Below are 25222 nucleotides of genomic sequence, written 5' to 3' on the forward strand. Positions count from 1 at the left end.
TGCGCTCCACTCTGCTTTTCTACTAGAATCAAGTAGAATTACTCCACCAAATAATAAGGAAGCAGAAACCTTGGTAATCTAGGAGTGAAGCCTACCAAACAAGTCCTAATGTGTACACAAATGTTAGAGCAATTAGTCATTAATCGTAAATTGGATGCTAAATAATACTAAAAAGCCCCAAAAAAAACAAAGCAGACTACCTGTTCCCTTCAACCAAACACTACATTAACAAAGCTGAGCTTAGCTCTATGTGCACTTCTACACCTCAGTCCTCACGCTTGTTACTTACATACACGTCGACAGAAAGAAGAAGAAAAGATCTGTGCAACTTGACAAATCTATCACGGCCAATTCCTTTTAGTCAAAATCGATCGATCGCATAAAGATAAAGACGATGATAGATGGCGTCATAAAAACAAAAACAAAAACTCAATTGGTGGATCGGAAAGAAAAATGGTCAACTTCCATCAACGTTACACCACAAACATCACACTCATAGCTTTACAATTCAAAAGCTGTCAAAAGTGACATCTGGGCCCTCACCACCGCATAATTGTGGTGCTTGAAATTATTATTCTCGCATACTCTTCCAAAATAGCATTAGAGGGTCCGAGCGTTCATGGACAACTTATTAACTTCTTAGGGTGTCGCTAAAGCGTGGTGTATTGAACATTTCTCTACTTTTAATACAAAGTCGTGCAAATCTTTTGCCTGTTTGAGAAAAAAATAGCATTGGATTATATTGGTAAAAGTATCGCACATGCTTTGCCCAAATTATAGACACTATAGACTAATGTTGATTGCTGATCATTAAGATAAAAATGGACTATATATCCTTCATTCATGGGATTCCAAGTTTAATTATTGTGTGTTGTTGCAATGTCAATGTTAGGAATATGAATTATATATTAGTTACATTAGCACCAATATTTAATATATAGTATCATGTGAGCAATCTAACAATATAAAATTTGAAATACTATAGACTCATGGCAGCATGGCTATCTACCAATACTCCAATAGGTAGTCTACATAAATTAAAGCATAGCACCAATATTTAATATATAGTATCATGTGAGCAATCTAACAATATAAAATTTGAAATACTATAGACTCATGGCAGCATGGTTATCTACCAATACTCCAATAGGTAGTCTACATAAATTAATCCATTTTGAAAGACGGACACTTTGTGATTGTCTCCATAGATAAAATGACCGTCTCTGAAAATCCTCAGGTATCGTAGGAGACGAATGAGTTTTGTGACTACCTCTGTTAAGGATTGGATAGTGTCTCGCGAAATCATTTATGTAAAAGTGATTCTTGCCAACGGCTCCTCGTACCGGTTGGTCAGGATGTCCGGTCGGCACTCTCGCATGCAGGGTTCGAGCCCCCATGGGTGCGCTCGTTCGCCTGCCGGAGTTAAAAAAAATCCCCTTGCCTGTCCCGAGTCTCCCAAAGCACAGGTTAATGGACCGGCCCACTCACAGGGTATTTGACCCCTGTGTAAGGGCGGGGCACGGGGTTCGGGGGTTTTCTCGGCCTACGTAAGAAGGTCTTCTTCCTTAAGCACAAAGTTGAGGGGCTGTCTGCCCACCGTAGGCCGATTTTTTTTAGAAGTGATTCTTGTTTTTGAAAGCAAATCATTTGAAACTTCTTTTGCTAAATGAGAGTTGACATAGATATACCCTTTTTGTCTCTTGTCATCTATGTACCATACCACTGTTTAGTCATATATAAATGAACATTTAGGACCCTGGGGCTCATTACACTGTAGGTAGGGACCATATGGGTGTGTGGTCACCAGACAAGTTGTCATTATTGGTGAACAAGGTGGGTCAGTATACTTGCTCTCTTCTGGAGCTGATGATATTTTTTAAATGTAACGTGTTATAGCCGTCAAATTTATTTACAATTAAAATCGTTCCTGAAATCAATTTTTTCCAAAGCAACCCGCGCCGCTTCACTCAACTGAATTAATGGTGGTCTAGCCAGCTAGGCGTGTTTTATTTGACAAATTTACTATGTTTTATTTTAATAAAATATCAAAACTAGTAATTGATTTTGGTATCAGGAAAAAATAGCTAGCCTTGGCAACATGATAAAAAGCACGGAGACAGTACTAAAATTTGTCTTTCTCGGATGGACATGGACTAGCTCGTGGTGGTTGTTTCAGCTGATAGTAAAAATTGATCTTTAGGTTAAATTTCATACAATAATAAAAAAATTGATAAGCACAAACGAGTTTTATAACGACGACAACTAGTACATCCGGGTGAAGGTGAAGGTGAAGGTGAAGGTGAAGGAGTTGGCCCTAGCTTGATCGCTGGAACGGAGGGGTCGAGACCAACCTGCATCCGCTTCGCCCCACGGGTAACATGCATGTCAACGTTTGACGAAGAGTAGGCCAAAGCATGGAAACATCGAAACCGAGCTGGCAAGGCATTCAGACCAAGGCATCAAGCCCAGCAGTGAAGCTAAATGTTTAGCTATAAATCAAGTACAAGTATAGTAAAAGCCAACTTATACAATGGTTAGTCTCTTATTTGTCTATAAAAACTGTTTTGTTACTACTTTTATCTACATCTCACATTTTCTTTCCTACTCCCTCAAACATTTTTAAACCTAATTACAAATAAATTCTTTTGGGTTGAGTTTGAAAATATGAAAGTGACGTAAGTAGATTTATCTTGAAATGTAGTTCTATAAAAGTATATAGACTATATTTTCTAAATATTTTATAGCAAAAAGTAACTGTCAAAATTATTTTTTTGAGACCGTGTCGCTATCCAAAACGACATTTTAAACTTTAACCACCGCCTGCTCCCCGTTGATGCCCTCCCACTAGGGCTGCCGCTCCCCTTTCCCACCACTCCCTCCAGTGTATCTCCCCTACTCCATTGGGCTATCTCACCACTGAGCATGCCTCTCCCTTAGCCAACCTCTATCACGGTGTGTTCTCCCAACCGTCGCCGCCCTGTGCCCGGCCACAGGCAAATCCCCCTGGTGTCCTCTTTGTCTAATTCCCTTGTTTGGCCGACCATTTTCTTGTTGGATTTCTTTGTCGGCACCCATAAACACTAGGCCCATACTCAGCGACGACTTTCTGTCGAGGTCGCCTCCCTCCATCGAGGATAATCCCTTGCTCGGTCGACTCCCTTTTCGACGAGGACCCTCCTAAAGAAGAACTCACCTCCCACATCGGGGATAATCCCCTAGTTGGTCGACTCCCTTTTTGATGAGGACCCTCCCGTGACGAACTTGCCTCCCTCGTCGAGCAACCTCACCATCAGTTGTTTATTGGGCATCAGACATGGGCATAGGAAAGGAGATAAAAAAAGGACATGCCGACATATGGGTTCACAAAATGTCATTGTGTATACACATGAAAGAAGGGGCCTAATTTAGGTAGTACTATTGGAGATGATAGTAGAAACCAAGCCTCTAGAGAAACAAGGGGGCCTCTATACTCATGAAAGTAGGGGTCTTCTTTAGGGAAACAATTTCTCTAACTACAATTGATATGCAGTTGATGAGGAAGTGGTGACTAGTAAGTGGGTCCCACATGGCAATGACCTATCTGCACGAGAGACTCGTCACTTTTTTAACTAGGCTGTACCGCTTGAGATGCTCTTGGAGAACAACTTAAACATCGAAAATGACACTAGCCTATGTATATTTTTCACCAGTTATTAATCTGTATCTGTGGTGTGTTAGTCGTCACTACTTTTTGTCTACTTTTCTATGAAGGTGACCTGTGACTTGCATCGTTTGCTGCTGAACTGCTGGTCATCTATATGCCTGTCTAGCCCGTCTCTTTTCTCCAAAACAATATTTTTATGGATACCTACATGTACATGCGCCGGCAGGCACCGTCCATCCGTCTGTTGATTCACCGGTATATATGTAGCCGAAAGGAAATTTCTTTGGTTTTAACCACACATATATAATCTCTCCAATAATTAAAAAAACACCTCTCCTGAATTTTAAGTTGATTTCAGACAATACTCTTGTATAACCAACTAGCGCAAATAAATTGTTACTTTTGTTATTTGTCTTTGTGTCATAACACATTAAATTTTTATCTTTGTCTTCCTATACATAGAATTATAAATTGTTAATCGTTTTTGTGCCAACACAAATCAGATTTATAGTTTTGTCTAACGGTTTTATTATTCTCTGTACCAAAAAATTACGGATTACGCCTACAGAAATTACAGTGAACTAAATCTGTGATTTTAATATAAAATATATGCAATAATCGTCGTAGGAAAGGAAACTAAAATTTAGGTACTTGAATTTTAGCAAATCCTTAAAAAATTATTGAGGCCTTTCGGCTGCGTATCATGCCAGATGGTAGTGTAGTGTTGCACAAAAAAAAGTGGTAACAGCAGCAGAAAGATCACCTTTTTTGGTGCTAGTTGATGGATGTGCCATGAATTATCTTTCTCGCGCACAAATGCCGGCCTGACTAGCTCCTTTCTAAGCAAAGACAAAGCAAAGTTTGCTTTTCCCCTCTTCGTATCTTTTGAGGGCGTCAAAGGGCGGGACATATGCTTTCACATGTACTACTCGACTATTCGTAGCCGCTAGCTACAATTAATCCTTTTCTGTGTCTAGCTAGTGCTATCTAATTAAAACTTGTGGACTTCGACTCAGTATTTCCTTGCCCTTTGTACTACCAAACCTTTCCTTCATATGCCAGTCTCAGTGCAAGATTTTATATCTCAGTTTCCAAGTATTTATATGTTAGAAACAGAGTAGATAGGTTTTATTCTCATAAAACTCATTTCGGTGTCTTCGTCGAGTCAACCTCTGTAGAATGCACGCATAGACACAGCACAAGAGAGCGAGCGAGGGTGTAGTGCGGCAGTGCGCCCACTAGCCTGTGTTGCCATTTTCGGTTATGAAGATTGCTTCTTATTTCCCATCTACCCGGCCCCCTGAGATAGACCGAGTGGATGCATGCACATATATATGCATCTTTATTTATTTTGTCAAAAAACGTCCAGCTATAATTAAACTGTATGTATGATGGATTTTCAATTCCTATTTGCATTGGTACAGTAGGACACCTACACCACGTACATACGGTCACATATCTATCTTTGTATCAAAATAATTGAAGGCGAATGGATCTGGCCCGGGTCTGTCTTATCCCTCGCGGGTCGAGTTTTTTTTTTTGTTATATATGACATAAAGTGCGCAAGTCCAAGAGGATACAACTCTAACTGACACGCCATATGATCCTCCGACCTTTTTCTGATGAAAAAGGGTCATCGGATCGTCTTGTGAAGATTTTTAACAGTACGTGACCATAATAAAGTAAGTCAATAGCTGGCGTCAGGACCTATATATATATATATATATATATATTATTCCAAGTTAAAGAATTCTGAACAAACTGACATGCACAATGTATGAACAAGGAAACAAGTCAATACAAATAAACATATATAAGATGAGAGATGGTCATCAAGGTGGTGGTGATGGACTATATGCGTATCATTTATCGCAACGATTCACTCCTAAAACACTTATTAGGGCACCTATAATGGTATAAGTTATTCACTAGCTCTAAGCCAACTTCTTTAATAGTGCTAACTTTTAGCATATAGCTCATAACATTAATAGCCACACATGACACCCTCACATGATATCAGGATGTGTGTATGAGCCTAACTCTTGATCAAGAGCTAATTTTTTTCTCTCTCTTCTATTAAAATATGAAAAAAAAACTTAGAGCTGACTTATAAGTCAGTGGGTGCCCTTAATGTAACTATAGCTATCAATCAGCAGCCAACACTTGTGCTGTGCTGCCGCTAGCAGCCCACCACCACTTTCAAGCTTTTTACTAACAGTGGAGAGGGAAAAACGAATGAAAAGGAATAACGGTGACTGTAAAGAATAATATATGTGAGTGGAGAGAATAATGATCTCAATGGTTGACCGCAGCACTATAACATACAATTATTATTATTATATGCAACAATGCAAAGCAGGAGAGAGGGGTGCCTCCGCGTGCATGAAAAGAACTGAATCATAATATAGTATATGGGAGAATGAAGAATAATTGAAGATGATGGTGTTGCATACAGTACATGTTTTTTTTTTCCTGAGGAAATGTTGCATACACTACATTTTTTTTTTTTTTTTGAGAAACAGCCCCCTCCTTTTATTGATCACCAATTATAATATTACAAACTCCAAATGGAGGAGAGATGAGCCACACACGCCTACCAAAATCTAAACTAACAGAATTCTTAGCTAACTGATGCGCATCAAAATCCGATTGCCGCCCTTCATGCACAAAATCAATTCTGGCTAAGCTTTGCATCCTTCTCTTGATCTCCAAGACGATAGGACCATAGCTGTGCATGGTTAGCTGTTAGAGGGAGAACTGATCAATTAGCCAAGGCCCAAGGCCCAAGGCCCAAGGCGCTCGAACAGAAGACGAACGTGATGGGGCTATGACACCAAGGCCCATCACGTTTGGGCCGAAGCACTTAGGCAGCCCAAGAACGCGTACCGCTCCACCTGTGGTTGGCCACACAGCTTCGGGCGTGCCTTCGTCTTCCTCCACTCGACGCACGCACGCACAGAGAACACCCGCCGCCGCCAGCGCTTGCGTTTGTGACAGAAAACACACACGCCGCCACCCGGTTCTCGCTGCAAAAAATTAGGGGCCAGGGCTCCTTTGCTGATGAGGTAGGTAGGGCGGCTCGCCACTCTTCTCTCCAAGACCCGATTCCACTCCGCCGCCCTCCCGCCCGCCAGACCTGGAGGAACAAGACCTTGCTTCCTTGCCAACATGGCGTCGCCAGACGATCCCGTGCTCGCCGCTTGCAAGGTACGGACTCCCTTCCATCTCCTTTCGCTCTTGTTGAGCTACCTAGAGCCCTCGATCGACTTGATTCGTTCCCCCCCACCCCCCATACCCTAGTGCCACTCGCCTGCTCATTGCATGTACCACTCCCAAATTCAGTTCCCTCAACACTGCCTCACTGTTTTGCCCAGAATCTAGTAATGTACTAGCTGCTTAGTATCCCCGCCAAACTGTTTCACCATGTCATTTACAGTTGCCATGTTTTGTTTCGTCCTAATCAACTGCTGGTATCTAGCTATCTCCAAATTCCTTGCTGGTCGGATAGGATCTGGTTGATTCCAATACGTTGCTATTTCTTGATCCTGAGATAATGTGCCCTGCTAACATTTGCTCTACCAATGCTTCATTGTAGCACAAATTGAGCCACTTCAGAATAAAAGAGCTCAAGGATGTCCTGGATCAGCTTGGACTTTCAAAGCAAGGAAAGAAGCAGGTTTGCCCACTGCAAGCTCCTCTACAGACTGTATTCACAATCAACATCCATTGCCCAGTGCTCCATGTTATTGTGTTAAAAACGTCGGAATGGCATCGGTTTCTTAAGGCCAGTATCTTTAGTAGCTTAAGCACATGCTGAAATTCACCAACACAATCATCTATGTGCCTTTTAGTATTCTTTCTTGGGGGATTTGGAAGTTATCACTTATTATGACCCTGGTGGTCTTGGTGTTTCCGGTTTGGTTTGCAGGATCTAGTGGACAGAGTTATGGCAGTATTGATCAGTCAGCAAGATCAAGGTACATTCCATTCTTTGTCTCCAAAACTTATTGTTTTGCATTACTATTTTTCAAGCATGAGAAATAATTTCAGCTTTATTCTTGTAGCCTCAGAAACGAATGGTTTACCAAAAGCAAAAATGGTGGTGAAAATAGTGGAGGACACTTTTAGGTAAGTCCATATTTTTTTTGTTCACATTGACTTGCCTGTACAACTATAGATTACCTGATTGGCTCTAATGAAACCTTGGCAAACTATCGCTTTTTGCTTCCTGTTTCAAGAAAAATGCAAGAGCCTACAAATTCTGTAACACCCTCAAGGAGCCACGGATCAGGACACGGTGTTAAGCATAAAAAGAAACCAGATGAGTCTGCTCAGGCAGTTAAGGTTCGTTGCCCTTGTGGTGACTCCAAGCCAAATGATTCCATGATTAAGGTAAAATTCTTATGATAAATTTGCCTGAACCTTGATTGCTTCTGCTGGTTTTCAACTCTAGCCTACCCCAACTTGTTTGGGACTTAAAGGCTTTGTTGTTGTTGTTGTTGTTGTTGTCTTATGATAAATTTGCCTTTCTAACTCTTCTACAGTATTTGATGTCCTGCAGCCAAACCATAAAGGTTTCAGATATTTGTTGTTGGTCCATTCTGAATCACCAAAGCATCTCACTGTTTATATTCTGAAACTTCAAAGCAGTTTGGTGGTCTAGCTCACTCTCAGCCTTTCACTTTTATACTGGAAGCCTATAGCTTTTATTATGAAATGTAGCATTACTTGCTTTGTTCGGAGACTTTTGTAGCTCTTGTGCTTGATGAGATGTGCTACACTACACATTTCTGTTTCATTGATCATTTGTTTGCTCCTTGTAGTGTATTGATCCACAATGCAACATATGGCAACATGTTGGCTGTGTTATCATACCCGATGCTGAGAAGTCTGCAGACAATATTTCTCCTGAATTACCTTCCTGCTTTTATTGTGAAGTGTGCCGACTTAGCAGGGCTGATCCGTAAGTTGTTTTCAACTTCAATATTGTCCTCAACTCAAAGAGACCATGTGATTAACTGCTTTTAATTCGCAACCTTATGCCATTTGTCTGTGCTGGTTATTCTGTGGTATCAATCACTTATGAAAATCTTCTTGCCTAAATTTAAAATCTGATCAATATGTATCCTTTGCAACGTTCTTTTTTGACCTTTTTGTGTGCTTCCTTGTTCTACTTGTTTAGGTAACAAGCATTATTTTCTTAGTCCTAATATTAGGTGACCTATTATTTCTGACATAGTTTCCTACTGTAACATGCAGTTTTTGGGTCACCGTGAACCATCTGTTACTCCCTGTCTTAATAGGACCCTCTACCGTAGCAGCAGACGGGTGAGCTATCCATTCTTTCATCACAAAGCAGTAAAGCACACTTATTGATGTTTTTGGATGGTACAAATCAGTTCTGTCTTGCGTCCTCTGAATTATCTGTAGAAACCTTTTTGATCATTACTGCTAGACCCCCATGTTGTCTAATTTTCTAATAAGTAAAATAACTTCCTTTGATAAATTTACTTTGATACAGCATGAAAAAGGTATTGTATCATGATTGGGCATTTTGTTGTAATTGCAACTTAATCCTTTTAAGAATTTTAGAAATGGATATCCATATCGAGTTGTCATCAGATCTTATTTGTTAATCATTTGCTTTATCTTCTGTTTGTGTGATGACAATATTCTTTGCTCTGAGTACTCTTTCCCCAACAAGCCTTACATGTGTTGCTTTAGAGCATCTCCAGCAGCTCACCATTCACCCCCCCAATAGGATGGTATTGGTGATCACCAATACTGTTTTTTCAGACTATTGGGGAAGATGCTCCAGCAGATTACCAATAATCTCCCCCAATATATGGGACCCATATGTCATTACAATTTTTTTTCTTTCATTTTCTCCCTCACGTCGTCTTCTTCCCACACGCGTAGAGGCGCTCGTGCGGTCGAACTCCTTCCTGCTCACGCGTAGAAGCGCTCACCGGCCCCGGCGACCGTGCCGCCCGGCCGCACCACCCCCAACCCTGCCCCTGGCCGGATTTCTCGAGCGCCATGGCTGTGCAGAGAGGAAGAACCGAAGAAGTGGCAGTTATTGTGGGCCCCACTGTATTGGGGGAGATCCAACTCCCCCTTTATTTGAGGGGAGAAGAGGAGTTTATTGCTAACTACCAAAAAAATGGGACCATGTTGGGGAGCTGCTGGAGCAACAAATCAACCACATCTCCCCCAATATGGCAGTTTTATGTGGATGAGGGATGAGATTGGGGAACTGCTGGAGATGCTCTTACATCTGTAAAATGCATGAATACATGTGAATGATGTGACTTTTGTTTGCTGGATGACATAAAATGAACAGTCTCCTCCATTATGTGTTGCTTCTGTAGCTTACATGATTTGTGCAGTCATCTTTACTCGTTATTTATCGGAAGAAACGTGAGATAATTGTACTTTGGATAACAATGTTGATATATGAGTCCCGAGCAACAAAATGGTTGAACAAATTGCTTCATTTTGTTATAAAAGTTAAGTAGGAATATGCATAGCCTTTTGTGATTCTTGCTTATGTCCAGGTCATATACTGTACAGTATACCGCAAAAAGCTTTCAGCTTTCAAGAGCTAATAGAGAAATGCTACAGCAAGCTGAATGCGATATTCAGGTTAATTCCACCTCTTTTTCTTTTCATTCTCCTTGGACCATTACGTTTGTTTAGGATCATCATGGAATAATCACCATTACCTGCGTGTATTGATTTCCTACCTTGGGTTTCATGTGCAGCCACTATGTTCAACCTTTTCGTATCAGTTATTTACTTAGAGTTCGAATCGATTTTTTTGTTCTTATGCAGGTTTGGTGTATCCTTCTCAGTGACAAAGTACCTTTTAGGATGCACTGGCCTTTACACTCTGACATGCAAGTTAATGGTATATGTAGTGGCTTATTATGTATAGTGACTCATATTTTCTAATTGGATTTTGGTACATGTTTATTGAGTTACAAAACTTAGTTAAGTGACACCTGTTTGATTTTTCACAATGTGTACAAGGAAAGAATGGAAAATACTCTTTATTGTTTTTTTCTTCTTTAGGAGTTGATTTGTTGTGTAAATTGTTGAATATTTGTATAACACCTGGTTGGTTTTACTATGTTGCCACTACTTGGACGTTTGAGCCTGAACCTATGCTTCTGGCAGCTGTGTTGCTTTGTTGGATGCCAAGTGCTATTTTCTGTATAACAAAAGGAAAAGGCAGAAACACCCCAGTCTGAATCAGATTAAGTCCAAATAACAGCTGATTCATCTTTTGTTGCACCGTCAGTGATGCTTTTCTCCTTTTCTTGGGGGGCTTATTATGGGTTGATTTGTATATGCACCTCAGTCTATGGTTTATGACTTGTGCTTGTACTTGTACTTATACCTGCAGTTTAGCAAAAATAATATTTTACATCCTTCTAGCTGTAGTTATGATATAGGCTTTGGTAGCTATTCTGACAGTAAGTTCAATTATACTATATCTGAACTATTCCTGTTGGTAATTCTTACTTTGTCAGGTATTTATGTTAGGGTGGTTAACAGGCAACCCCAACAAAAGTTAGGGGCCAATGGTAGAGACGATGGTCCACTAGTAAGTCTTTTTTGTTTTGAAGCTTGTTATTATGTTTGTTTTTTGCTAAGGCACTGGACGTTTTTTTACATCATCTTCCTGCATTTATCAGCTACAGTTTCTATTGTATATTATATCTCCTTTTGACCCTGAACATTTCTATGTTCCCAGTTAACAGATTACCTGAAGGAGGGACCTAACAAGATTTCTCTATCGAGAAATGACTCTCGTACTTTCTGTTTGGGTATCAGAATTGCCAAGAGGAGATCTCTAGAACAGGTGGGATTTTTAGTATATAGTCCATTGTTAAGCACCGCACTCTCAAGATTCAAGACACATATTTTACTGGGCAAGGATATGTGAATCAGCCGTGCTTCATGTGCGCCTTTTAAGAAAGTGGATAGGCATCGGCAAACACTTTCAGATGGCTTTTATTGTTCTTAGGCATGTCCAGTGCTTTTTAATATATTAGAAGTTTTATTTTACCCTCCTCTATCTACCACAAATATTGAGATGCTTTTCTTTCTGTTCTTTTTTTATTCTTACCATGTTTGGAGTCTTAGACTTTTGATTATCTTTCAAGTGAATTCCATTGTAAGGCCTTGCCACCTTGGGAGGATAGCTGTTTTATATGCCCAGAAAGATTCTATGTGGAACTTGTACGTTTGGTGTTATAGCAAAATTCCAATTCCCTGTTACCCTTTGTTAGGATCTGTGTTTTGTAGTGAAAAAACTAATCAGAGGATGATCACCCACCCATGCACCCCAAAAAAAAGCAGGAAAATACTATAAACTGGCTGGTTGTATTACCACTACAGTACTGCTGCCACAAACTGGTACCTAGAAAGTGCTGAACACCTGAATCTTGAATCCTGTGTCATTTTTATTGTTTCTAGTTTTTGAAACTTTGATAGTGGGCAGGTCCTAAATTTGGTGCCAAAGGAACAAGATGGTGAAAATTTTGATGATGCCCTTGCTCGTGTGCGTCGCTGTGTTGGTGGTGGAGCTGAGGCAAATAATGCAGACAGTGATAGTGATATCGAAGTTGTGGCTGATTCTGTCTCCGTGAATCTTCGGTGCCCTGTAAGCAGTCTGGCTATTACTGTGGATGCTTTAGATCCTTAATGGACTGCTTATAAAAATGGCCAATTGCTCTGATATGTCTATTACACCTGACAAAATTGAAAGCGAGATTGATGGAATTAGTAGATATGGGAAAACATGAGGGTTGGCTTATATAGAATCTGAACCAATCACCAATATCATTGCCTGTTTCGACTCAACCTATAGGTGTGCGCTGGACTCAGGGTCCGCTGCAGCACAAGCCCGTGTATAGTGGGTTCTAGGCCCATCTGCCTGTCTAACACATTGTAATATTGTTCAAGCCAAAATTTTGTTCAATTATTAGTATTTGCCACCAGAAGTTATTCTCTATGCTGCAGCTGTGAGCTGATGACTTTTGAGGCTTAGGGTTACTTATCCTAAGATCACCATATATGTTATATTTTTGTTAACGCACATGCTTTTTCCGTGACCACCATCAACAACAACAACGACAAAGCCTTTAAATCCCAAACAAGTTGGGGTAGGCTAAAGTTGAAACCCAGCAGAAGCAATCAAGGTTCAGGCACGTAAATAACTGTTTTTTAAGCACTCCTATCTAAGGCTAAGTCTTTGGGTATATTTCATCCTTTCAAGTCTCCTTTTATTGCCTCTACCCAAGTCAACTTCGATCTTCCTCTGCCTCTCTTCACGTTACTATCCTGGCTTAGGATTCCACTACGCACCGGTGCCTCTGGAGGTCTCCGTTGGACATGTCCAAACCATCTCAACCGGTGTTGGACAAGCTTTTCTTCAATTGGTGCTATCCCTAATCTATCATGTATATCATCGTTCCGAACTCGATCCCTTCTTGTATGACCGCAAATCCAACGCAACATATGCATTTCCGCGACACTTATCTGTTGAACATGTCGTCTTTTCGTAGGCCAACATTCTGCACCATACAACATAGCAGGTCTAATCGCCGTCTTATAAAACTTGCCTTTTAGCTTTTGTGGTACCCTTTTGTCACATAGGACACCAGATGCTTGCCGCCACTTCATCCACCCTGCTTTGATTCTATGGTTAACATCTTCATCAATATCACCGTCTCTCTGTAGCATTGATCCTAAATATCGAAAGGTATCCTTCCTAGGCACTACTTGACCTTCCAAACTAATATCTTCCTCCTCCTGAGTAGTAGTGCCGAAGTCACATCTCATATACTCAGTTTTAGTTCTACTGAGTCTAAAACCTTTGGACTCCAAAGTCTCCCGTCATAACTCCAGTTTCTGATTCACTCCTGTCCGGCTTTCATCAACTAGCACTACATCATCCGCGAAAAGCATACACCAAGGGATGTCCCCTTGTATGTCCCTTGTGACCTCATCCATCACTAAGGCAAACAAATAAGGGCTCAAAGCTGACCCTTGATGTAGTCCTATCCTAATCGGGAAGTCATCCGTGTCTCTATCACTTGTTCGAACTCTAGTCACAACATTGTTGTACATGTTCTTAATGAGCCCGACGTTCTTCGTTGGAACTTTATGTTTGTCCAAAGCCCACCACATAACATTCCTTGGTATTTTATCATAAGCATTCTCCAAGTCAATATCCGTGACCACCATATTTGGAACAATATTGTCGGGTTCATAAACCCGGGGTCCCTCGAGGACCGTCTTTCACGCCCGGGCTCGGCCCAAGAAAACAACATATATTTCATGGACCGGCCCAAAAAACTAAAATACAGCGGGCCGGAAGAGAAGTCCAGTCATCGACCGGAAGGTCTACCCTTAAGAACAGGCGCCCGCTCATCAACTTCTTCGGCCCACCTCTCCGATCGGAGCACTCGCTTCAGGCACCAGCCGTCTCCAAGCGGTCTCTCCAATCGGAAGGCTTGGCCCAAAACGCTGCTTCCTACTCCGACCCCGCGACCGGGGCTCGTAGGAAGCCTGATCACCGCTCTTCTCTGACCGACGCACCGAGAGCCGACTGGAGACATCCGACCGGTGGCTCCCCGTTCGGAAGGAACCAGAAGACGTGCGGAGAAAGGCGAGGCATGGCTCACAAGTCAAAACCACTGTACCAGGGACCATACCCTGCACGAAACAGTGCTCTGCAGCCACCCTGGCACAAAGTATTGTAGGGGCCGCTAGAACCTCCCATATGGTAAGCCCTCCGCGTGTCTCTGGACATCGATCGCGGTATGGGCTCCAGGATTCGCCATACCGGGTGACCATAGCGCGGCCGGTAAGCCCTCCGCGTGTCTCTGGACATCGATCGCGGTATGGGCTCCAGGATTCGCCATACCGGGTGACCATAGCGCGGCCCATCGCATGCCACTAGGCATCAAGAAGTATTTGCAGGTACCGGCGTCCATCCTTCCTGAAGAAGATAGCTCGACCCCCGTGCACGTCTGACATCCTACAGCAACATCGACAGTATTGGAGAGTGTCAACCATTATCCAGTTTTCATCACCGTAGGCAGCAAGGCTTAGAAATATCTGTACTCTCTCTCTCTCACCTGTAAAAAGCCATCCCCTTCATCTATAAAAGGGGATGCGCTCCCTCCAACCAGGGGAGATCGACTTCTCAAAACTCAAACTCACTAGATCGACACCAACCCCTTACAACCGCAGGACCACCAAGTTCCGACCGCAGCCCTTCCGGTCGGAGCCATCCGAACCTCTTGTATACCCTCTCCTTTATCCTTCTCGTTTGTAACCCCACTACAGACTTCGAGCACCTGGGCTCAGGAATAAAGCCATCGACCGACCCTGACTGGACGTAGGGCACGTTGCCTGAACTAGTATAAATCCTGTGTCATTGAGTGTTAGGCCACCTCCGATCACAACGTACAGCAAAACTACAAATATTTACTAGTTGGTCAATTTCTGCACCGACAAATATGTTTGATGGTAGGCCCTGTGTGGCAACAGCGCTTCTCATAAAAAAAGCCACTTCTCTTCACAAATGCAAAACTTTTCAGGGCAGCGCTTCTCCATTGCTTTTGTTACATGTAAAAGCCCGATTCTCCTTGCCATGGTTTGTGAGCAGCTTGCAGAAAAAGTATACCTGCTTCTTCCACCACCCCCTGCCCCCTGCTACGCATCCACTTCCTCTTGGCTGCCTTGCTCCTTCTTCCCCTCTGCGCCTCCCCTCTACCACCTCTGCACATTGCCACACCTCCAGTGTTGAGGTTCAACCAGCAGCTCAGAGGCGCGTCCCAACCATAAAGTGGCGCAGCGGCTTGAAGGGGGCACCTTGGAACTCTGGCTGCTGTGGTCCAGGTGCAGGAGCTGGTGCCTGGGGCTGAAGCTTGGATTGGAGGGATGAGAAGTTGAGAGGAGGTTGTGCTCAAGTTGTGGGTTGGTGTTTGTGGTGTCGATCTGCAGATTAGGAAGAAGAAAGGAGCAAAGATTGGAGGGGTAGAGCTTGTATGTGACTGGGAGTGGAGTCGGACTTGATTTGGGTGCAGCTCACCCTGGTACTTTGCCTATCTGGGTGAGAAAGCGATGAAGTGGTGGAGTTGCTGCTTGAATCGATGGGAAAGAAACAGAGATGCAGAGGCTGGTGGTCTTGATCTGGTTTGGTCGATGGAGAACAAGGAGCAGTGGTGAATTCCAGGTGGATGGTGACAGCAGTTCTGGAGCAGAGGAAGGCACTTGTTTTGTGAGTTTATGGTGGACAGTTGGACAAGCTACTTGCTAGCATGAAGAAGCTGAGCTGAGGCATGCCTGTTCGCTGCTGGCCACCATAGGGCACGCTGTGTCAGGGCGGCTGTGCACAGCGGAGGCCAAGGTTGAGTGAGAGGGACGGGCAAGAGCGGCGACGAGGATGAGCTCTCCCCTTCTACTAAAGTCAATATGTGGGTCCCATAGGAAAGTATCAGTGAAAAGGTTGCCAAACATTTAGTTTTTTCCCCAGCAGTTGCTTCTCATAGCTTTTTCCATAAACCAACTTGTGCATGAGTTTAAGCTTGTGCCAAAGGGCCATAGTTTTCTTTGCATTCCTTCACAGAACGTCACCCATTTTTTTCTTTTGATCTGTTTTTTTAATCTTGTGACAGATGACTGCTTCAAGGATCCAGATTGCTGGTAGGTTCAAGCCCTGTGCTCACATGGGTTGTTTTGATTTAGAAGCTTTTATTGAAATAAACCAACGTTCCAGGAAGGTTTGACTATTTGGACTCAATACAACTTTACCTCATCTTCGTGACCATATTGATTGAATCTTGTTTCATCTTTATCTAAATCAAACTTCGTTTCCTTGCTTGCAGTGGCAATGTCCAATTTGCCTGAAGAATTACTCTCTAGAGAACATAATAATTGATCCTTACTTCAATCGCATCACTTCTTTGGTGAGTTTATAGTGGCGATGAAATAGTGTTTTCAACTTTTCATGTCTACATTTTCAGGTGTGTATCGTTGCTGATTTGTTGCTTATTGGTGATACAGATCAAAAGTTGCGGAGATGATACGTCTGAAATTGATGTCAAGCCTGATGGTTCCTGGAGAGTTAAGGGCAGAGCTGAACTGAAGGACCTTATACAGTGGCATCAACCAGATGGTACTCTCTGTGTGGCCACAGATACAGCAGCCAAATCTGAAATTTGCATTGTAAAGCATGAGGTTAAAGAAGAGCTGCTGTCTGAGGAGGTCGGATGTCTTAAGTTGGGACTTAGGAAAAAAAGCAACGGCCAGTGGGAAATTAGCAAGATAGGGGATGCTGATCTGGTGCCGTCTTCTGGTAATGACCATTCAAGATACAATGAAAACAAAAAGTGCATCGCTCTCTCAAGCAATATTGGTGATACAAACATTGCAAATGAAGGTTATAATTTAGAGCCAGCAACAAATGGTGATCCTACAACCGATGTCCATGATCTTGATTCTTCATCCTCAGATCAGAATGGTCCTCCAGCATCAACAGGGCAGGATATAATAGTTTTGAGTGACTCAGATGATGATGATGTCATGGTGTTGTCTCCTGGTGCTGTGAACTGTGGCTCGACGCATGACACTGGAAATCTGTTTCCACTCAACACACCTGAAAATTTAGGAGTGTGTAGCGAACAAACCGGTGTATGCCCAAAGGAAAGCTCATTTGTTGCATTAAGAGAAGGTTTTGGTGACCTGGGGTTGTCCTTTTGGGAATGTCCTGGGAGTCCCCGAGATGATCCTACTTCCCAGATACTTGATACCAGTACAAAGGCGACAGATAATCCAGGTGAAGTGGAAAACTACCCTGCCGATGATCAACCTAAGCAAGGCCCAGTTTCTGGGGCGGTAGCAGCAAACCCGGTGCCAGTGGAAGATGGACATGATAGCGCATTGCAACCTTGTTCGTCAAATGAAAGAGATAGTGCCATGGGTCTTGCTAACCTGGGAGCGGACACTCAAACATGTGTTTATGTCCATTCTGACAAACAGACAGGTGCCAGCACTAGTGGCCCTGATGAAGATTTAACTACTGCCAAAATTGCATCTAAGAAAAGGAGCAATCCTGGAGACAGAATAACAGCTTTAGATGGTATGGAAGAAGTCTTCACTCCTTTTGGTTTTGTGTGATTTTTTGTTATTATCTGTTCATTACAATGCTTTTTCTTGATATATGCTTGTGCTTAGATGATTTGAATTGCGATGTTGTTGCTACAATTTTATCACCACCACTCTGGCACTGCCAAACGTATTGGAATCTGTGGCTTGTGGCACTTTTGAGTTGCTAATTTATTTGGTAACCATGCCTCTTCTTTTGTCCCTATAAGAAGATGTAAAATTTAATTCCTTGTGTGCAGGTTCACTTGTGGGAAGCTCAAACGAAGATGAGCGTGCCGGAGAGAGATGTGGTCCTTTCTCACCACCGCAGCAGCGGGGTTCAGTTCGACCAAGATTGATACTAGACATTGCCTCAGATTCTGATTAGCATACATTTGTGTTGGCTGCTGATGCCCGTTATTATAGAAGAATATGTAGCGGTCTCCTACCTGCTTGTGTGTGGCTTGGAGAGAAGGAAGGAAGGGGTAGAGTGTGGATGGATGTCAGCGAGCAGTAATAGGCAGAGTCATCTCCTGTATTTGGAGATCCCAGCTCTGTTAGTAGGTGGTAGAATGTGATGACAGGAGCAATATAACTCAAAAAAAATATATATATATCCAAGACCAAGGAGCACCTTAATTACTGCGCGTTTCTAGGATAGTCTGTTCGGTTTCCGCTTCTGAATAACTGCGTTTCACGCTTCTCCGTCACGCCTTCCGGCTTCCAGGCATGCACATGCAAATCTGCCCTTCCAGTTTCCGGCATGCGCATGCAAAGCTTCTCCCGCCTGCGGGGCGCGCGCCGTGCAGCCCCCGCTAACTGATGCGCTATTTTCTCTCTGAAAATTTTATTTTATCTCGTGCCAAACTGATTTTTTCCTCTTCGCGCGCATGGAAAATTTTATCAACTGGGATAAGATCGAGGAATTCGAGGGAGGCGTACTTGATTTTGTTTGGGTCCTGTAAGTCCTCACGAGCTGCAAAGGTTATCCTCCGTCCATGGAGAGAGGGACAGAGGAGGCCGTCTTCCATGTAGCAGAAAGGTCATCACTTTATATTACGGTTTCGTTGATCTGATATTTGTACGTTTTCTTCTTCCATTTTGTTAGTAATTGCTAATACATCTGATAATATTTAGTTTTTTTAAATCTCTATATCGCTATTATCTCGTAGATTTTGATTTTTCTCCTTTCTTCTCCTCTATCTAATAAATAATGCAGTTGGCCACCGGCCTGCTCATGCGTGGGCCTGGGAAGGAAACCCTCCCTCTCCACCCGGGCACACCCTCCGCCTTCTTCGGCTCGCTTCCCCACCCGGCACCACCTCCACCTCGCACGGTTGCCGCGATCTACGCCGCCGCCCCCCCGCCCCTCGCCCTGTTCCTTTCTCGCGTACGTCGGATGGACCATTGGCGCTTCCACAAAAATGGGGATGCCATCCCCATTCGTGAACCACCACTGACGCGCCTCGTGACCCTTCCTCCGCGACCAGCGCTGATCTCTGTGACCCGGACGCATTTCGTTCAATACCTAGTCTGATGTGTAGGGTTTAGGGTTTCTGATGTTTTGGATGGCAAGACGGCGAGTGCTCAATTGTTCTCCCGCAAACTCGATTCCCTCATTGGCCGCTTGATAAAATTAAATCGGATCGGCCGCTGTTTTTGCGGCCAGATGGTCGTGGTTGTTCCTGGGGCTGGGGTGGTGAATTCCGCAATTTCAGTCTTATTAGGGCTAGGTTTATTACGTTGGCTTAGTTTGGCCCTAGGATAATTTAGTTTAGAATAGATATAAAACTGGTTTGCTCCTTTCGGTTCATGATGATTGACTAGATGTGATGTTTACGACTCCTACCAGATTAGACGCGCTTGAGGTGTCGAGCTTTTTTTTTCATGACTAATTCTCTTGCATCCTTTGCCAGATGGATAACTTGATCAGTAGCACTATACCATTCTTGTAGCAATCCTTTGAATTGATAGCAGTCTGATGTTTAGGGTATCTGCTGTTGTGATGTTGGCAACTGAAGCTATTAATTCTCTTTCTTCCTTTGCCAGATGGGTAACTTGATCAGTAGCACTATAACATTCTTGTAGCAATCCTTTGAATTGATAGCAGGCTGATGTTTAGTGTTTCTGCTGTTGTGATGTTGGCAACTGAAGCTATAATGTTGTCTTTTTCGTAGTATTCATTTCCACCGGGTTTTAAACGTGGACAAAATGCACGTATCCGTAGACTGAAGAAATACCTACTTGGTGTCTATGGAGATATTGGCCAGTCAATGAATGACCATTCCTACTACAAAAGGTACTATGAAGCTAATGTTCAAATTTGTGATGGGTTACAACACCGACGATTGGATGGTGATGTGAATGGTAAGGGAGAACATAATTATTTGTCAAATGCACTTAGTGATGAGTTCCAACACCGACAATTGATGGCTAAATCCACGCTGTCACTGCAGGTTCTGCTCTGACTTTCTTTATAGTATAGTGCTTTCGATTTCGAAACCAAGTTCAAAGAAAGAGGATCTTCATTGGGGACAATATAGGAAGGAGCCAGGGCCATTCTATTCGGGACTGATTATGCGAGCACTTCTCGACCTCCTGATTATACCTTTTTGAAGGTTATAGGTTGTTTATGCTTTGCTTGTCTACGTCCTTACACAAATCGCTTCTAATCAGATGGTTGAAACGGCCTTATTCTTGCCGTCTGAAATTGATGCCATTGGAGGTGAAGATTATATCTATATCCCGCATCCATTGGCTCAGATTTGTCTTCAAAAGAACTATACCATCTAAATCATCTAGCGCTTCCAACTTCCTATTTCCCATAACATACTATACCATCTAAATCATCTAGCGCTTCCAACTTCCTATTTCCCATAACATAAAGTAATTATTCAATCATTTCTGTTTGGACAAAAATTTTCAACTGATTCTTTGCATATATGATATTATATTCCTTCATTTCTTGTGAAATTTGTAGTATCCACTTCCACCTGGGGTTCAGGTTGGCAGTAACATGGTTGACAATTATACTGCTCATCACAATTCCATTTTAAGGAAATCCTATGAAATCTTGGCATTCCTCTATAACAGATTGAACTTCCTTCTTAGTTGTGACAATGAGTTGCGGGAAAAAAATATATTATGCAGGTATTTTTGACCAATTTTTAATTTCAAAATTTTGACTCTATTTCATTCTTTTATAAACCGCTTGATTGTGCAGGTCTGTATGATAAGTTGTGGGCGGAATATGATAGTGTGTTCAACACCATCCGTCGCGTGCAATAGTATATGACTGCTCGCCCTGATATTCTCTTTCCCTAGAGACCTGAAGAGATCCTATCGAAAGAGCCAACCTCATCTAAGTTCCCAAAGCATGAGGGCAAGGGGCTCTCTCATCCACTCTTATTTTCTTGCTCCTAAACCGTAGCTCTCACCTCTCCTTACTATCTAACTTTTTTTTTGAAACTTTTAGCAAACTTTATTGATTTACATAGATGGTTCCATCATCTGCCCAAACTTAAGAACTCTTATGTAATAAAGCTTGTCTAGCTAATTCATGGGCTACTGAGTTATAAGTTATATTACAATGACTAATAGTTATTTCACTAAATTCCTTATATAGTTGGATGATCTCATCGTAGATTGCAACTGTAGCCATACCCGATAACTTTCTCCTTTATAACTTGGCGATCTCATTGTAAATTATGACATTAGTCGTGCTCGATAACTTTCTCCTCTATAACTTGTTCGAAACCGTAGTTCCAACAATCCATCTTTTTAAAACAACAAATTCAATTTGATCATCGTTAGTTAGAGTTAGGAAGCAACTACTCCTATCCATTTAAAACAACAAATTCAATTTGATCATCGTTAGTTAGAGTTAGGAAGCAACTACTCCTATCCATTTAGGTAGTTACCCTAGCAGGCATGTGAAAGCCCTAGTTTGATTTTGGATAATTGATGAAACTGCCTATTGGACTAACCCTATTTTCTCATCGCCAGTTAGAGTTAGGAAGCAACTACTCCTATCCATTTAGGTAGTTACCTAGTAGGCATGTGAAAGCCCTAGTTTGATTTTGGATAATTGATGAAACCGCCTATTGGACTAACCCTATGCTCTAAGTGTGTAGATGAGATAGGTTGGTCCAAGTTCAAGAAGGAGCTATATGTGCATGTTCTCTAGGATTGTACCATGGCATGTGCGCGGAATAATGATTTGGCATGGCAAGGGGTGGAGGGAACCTCTATTTATAGATGTGCATGTTCTCTAGGATTGTGTCATGTGTCACATTCCACACTCTTCCAACAACGTATATCTACTTCTATATTTTCTTCCCATCCTTATTTAAAATCTACATATCTCCTACTATGCTAAAATATCTAGCTCTAGAACTTTCTCAACTTCATCTTAAGTATGGTTGCTTCTTATAATCTTTTCTTCCATTTTGATAAAGCACAACTAAAAGGGGACCGTCACGCCTAAGAGGGGGGGTGGATTAGGCAATTTAAAAGTCTAACTCTAAACTATGACCTCTTTTTCTATCCTTAGCAAAACCTATGCAAAAAAATAAACTATCTAAATGTGCAACTACGGTTTTGCTAGTGTGTTGCTATCTCTACCACAAAAAGAGTTATGCAAACAATGTAAATGCGGAAGCTAAAGAGTAAGGTAGAGATATATAAACTCCCATCGACGACTCTGTATTTTTATCGAGGTATCGAGAAGCGGGCTTTCCCCTAGTCCTCATTAGAGCCCCTCGCAAGGAACAAGCTCCCGGTCGGGTAACTCCGTGGATAGCCCCGGGCCTTCCCACGCGCAAGTGGGTCTCCTGTGTGCCTTTCGCCAAGCCTCTCCCGAACTGCTCCTCACCGCCTTCACTATCAAGCTTTCGGCCGAAACACCGCGGGCCTTGTTCCCTCCGGTATATGGTGGCGGCCACACCACAAACGCGGTTGGTGTGATCTCGCAAGACTACAAACCCCTTCGATGTACAACAATGGTGTGCGTAAGCACCGAGTGGTAAGAGGTATGCAAACCTCACTAAACACTAGGCCTAAACCTAGAGCAAGCACATAAGCGGTGGTCTAATCAACCTAAGCACTTCGCAAAGCACCTACACTAATCACCTAATGAATCACTAAGCACTATACAAGGGAAGATCACTAAAATGGTGTATCAACACCCTTGGTATGTTTCCTCAGCTCCACTATACTCAAATGGTCGGTTGGGGGTCTATTTATAAGCTTCATGGAGAAAGTAGCTGTTGGGGGCGAAACCTAGCTTTCTGCTACTGACCGGACGTTGCTATCGTCCTGATCGGACGCGTCTGGTCGTCCCGACCGTTGGAGCGCGGTCGTTGATCGGACGCACTGCTGAGTCTGATCACTGTTGATCGGATGCGTCCGGTTGCGCTGTCACCGCTCTAGAACCTCTCTGGACTCGATCAGACGCTGCAGTTTCTGTGTCCGGTCAATTATCCACCAGCGTTCGGTCAGTGCTGAATGTGCTGCTGGGGTGATGAACCGTGACATCGTCGCGTCCGATCACTTTTAGTCCTCAGCGTCCGGTCGTTGCTACTGACGCCTGCTGTTGGCGAGCAACTGATCGGACACGTCCGGTCCCTATAAGGGTCGCGTTCGGTCACCTCTGTCGAGCTTGTTTCTTCGCGATCTTACGTCCGGCTTGGTTCCTATCTTCGTGCTTGGACTTTGCTTGATATCTTGGGTCATCTCTTGTGCTTCTAGAATCTTGTTTATGGTGTAGATCATGGGATCATCATGTCGCCTTCGTCCAAGCCACGTCTTGCACCCTATTGAACTACAAAACAATTACTTGCAAATTCATTAGTCCAATTTAGTTGTGTTGGTCATCAAATACCAAAATCCAAAGTAAATGAACCTAGGGTCCATTTTCCTTACACACAACAACAATCTTAATCACGAAACCTCGAGAAGCTTCAAAAGTGAGTGTGTATTATAAATTTCAATATATACTAATTTATCTATCCAGTCGCTGCCTGTTTGTGTGCAACTTAGAATATATAGAGTTAGGAAACAATTACTCCTAGTGCAACCCTTTGTGAAGGTGATGCATAACTTTTATGGAAATTGATGACAAAAGGGGAGAAATTGGTACAAAGATATTGCAATTGAAAGATTGCATGACATAGGGGGAGTGTTGTATGGTATTGGACATGCACATGGATCAAGAGGGAGCAAGATTGAAGAATGGAAAGGAATCAGAATTCTTAAACAAGAGAAGCACACAAGTAGGGGGAGCAAGCTCATGAACTTGGTTAATTACAGTTGATATGTGCATAGTTATGTGCTTGCTTGCATTTGCATAATTTTTAAATTGATATACATGCTTGTGTGGTGTATGCTAGTTATAGAACTTGATTGATGAACTGATAACTAGTATGCATAGGTTGGTAGATAGACTTGTGTTTATCAAGTAAAACTAGAAAACCTTGCTTATAATGTTGATCTCTCACGGGGTTTCTAGTATTTATGTTGTCTAGCTAACCATGGTGCTAAGGATGGACTTAAATGTGCAACTCCGATTGGTATCACGGTTCAAAGGGTTATCCTATATACCTTAGCATCACTCTGTAATGGTAACACTCCCACAAATTTCATATTTATGCATGAGTGTAAGCTTGAAACCAAACTATTTTGAGCACACATGTAGGGGGAGTTATCACTACCAAGTCGGGTTTTATGTGCTTATCCAAATCTTAACAATGAGCTTAAAAGTTGGAGAAATAGCATAAAATCCAAATGCGCTTAATTTGCATATCTTTGTAGAGTTGTCATCAATTATCAAAAAGCAAGAGATTGAAAGGTCGTTGTTTGGTTTTGGTAATTAAGTGACAACCTAGGTGGAATAATATGTGTTTATGTGCAATACATATGTGATTAATCCACATGTACACTAGTGTGAGCAGCTTGAGCCATGGAGGTGACAATGGCTTGAATGTGTTGCAATGCTCACCTATGTGTCAATGAAGAAGCTTATTGCATACGATGCATGACATGGAGTCATGAGGCGAGGTGGAGAAGATCAAGACAAGGCTTAGCATCGATAGACTGGTTGTAAGTCTGAAGGACAAGTCGGAGGCTTTGGAACGACGTACCGCACGTGGCAGAGAAGCTTGAGCAAGGACTTGCCACCGATGGACAAGGGCAACGGTGAAGAGCTAGCAAGGTTGCGGTTGATGAACCAAAGGTCACATGATGATATGTAGTGGATCATATCATTCAAGGAAGATCAAGCCAAGTGTTGATTCACGATGATGATCAAGAGGCTTGATGGAGATTGGTGCTTGTGTAGCATCAACATTGGAGGAGAAGAAATAGAATGCGCAATGCAAAGGTATAATTTGTAGGATATTTCATTTCACCAGTCAT

General features: G+C 42.5%; 1 protein-coding gene and 1 long non-coding RNA gene across 4 annotated transcripts; both read left to right on the forward strand.

Annotated features, from left to right (window-relative positions):
• Positions 1-6435: 6435 nt before the first annotated feature.
• LOC136504634 (E3 SUMO-protein ligase SIZ2-like) lies at positions 6436-18448 on the forward strand. 3 transcript variants are annotated; one of them, XM_066499588.1, is made up of 16 exons: positions 6437-6850; positions 7239-7427; positions 7572-7620; positions 7708-7771; positions 7882-8035; positions 8467-8606; positions 8903-8971; positions 10201-10288; positions 10478-10553; positions 11179-11252; positions 11403-11510; positions 12153-12314; positions 16342-16446; positions 16552-16632; positions 16730-17804; positions 18070-18448. In XM_066499588.1, the coding sequence occupies exons 1-16, from the start codon at positions 6812-6814 to the stop codon at positions 18195-18197; spliced, it is 2601 nt and encodes an 866-aa protein (XP_066355685.1). In that variant the 5' UTR covers positions 6437-6811; the 3' UTR covers positions 18198-18448. The 3 variants fall into 3 exon arrangements, with proteins under 3 accessions (XP_066355688.1, XP_066355685.1, XP_066355687.1); XM_066499590.1 differs by having other exon boundaries at positions 6438-6850; positions 7239-7319; XM_066499591.1 differs by lacking the exon at positions 12153-12314 and having other exon boundaries at positions 6436-6850.
• A 724-nt stretch (positions 18449-19172) lies between these two features.
• LOC136502649 (uncharacterized) lies at positions 19173-21226 on the forward strand. The gene is made up of 3 exons (XR_010770652.1): positions 19173-20176; positions 20266-20959; positions 21033-21226. It is a non-coding gene; the product is annotated as an uncharacterized lncRNA (long non-coding RNA).
• The last annotated feature ends 3996 nt before the right edge of the window (positions 21227-25222 follow it).

Source organism: Miscanthus floridulus, chromosome 14, assembly GCF_019320115.1.
Source record: "Miscanthus floridulus cultivar M001 chromosome 14, ASM1932011v1, whole genome shotgun sequence".
Taxonomy (NCBI): domain Eukaryota; kingdom Viridiplantae; phylum Streptophyta; class Magnoliopsida; order Poales; family Poaceae; genus Miscanthus; species Miscanthus floridulus.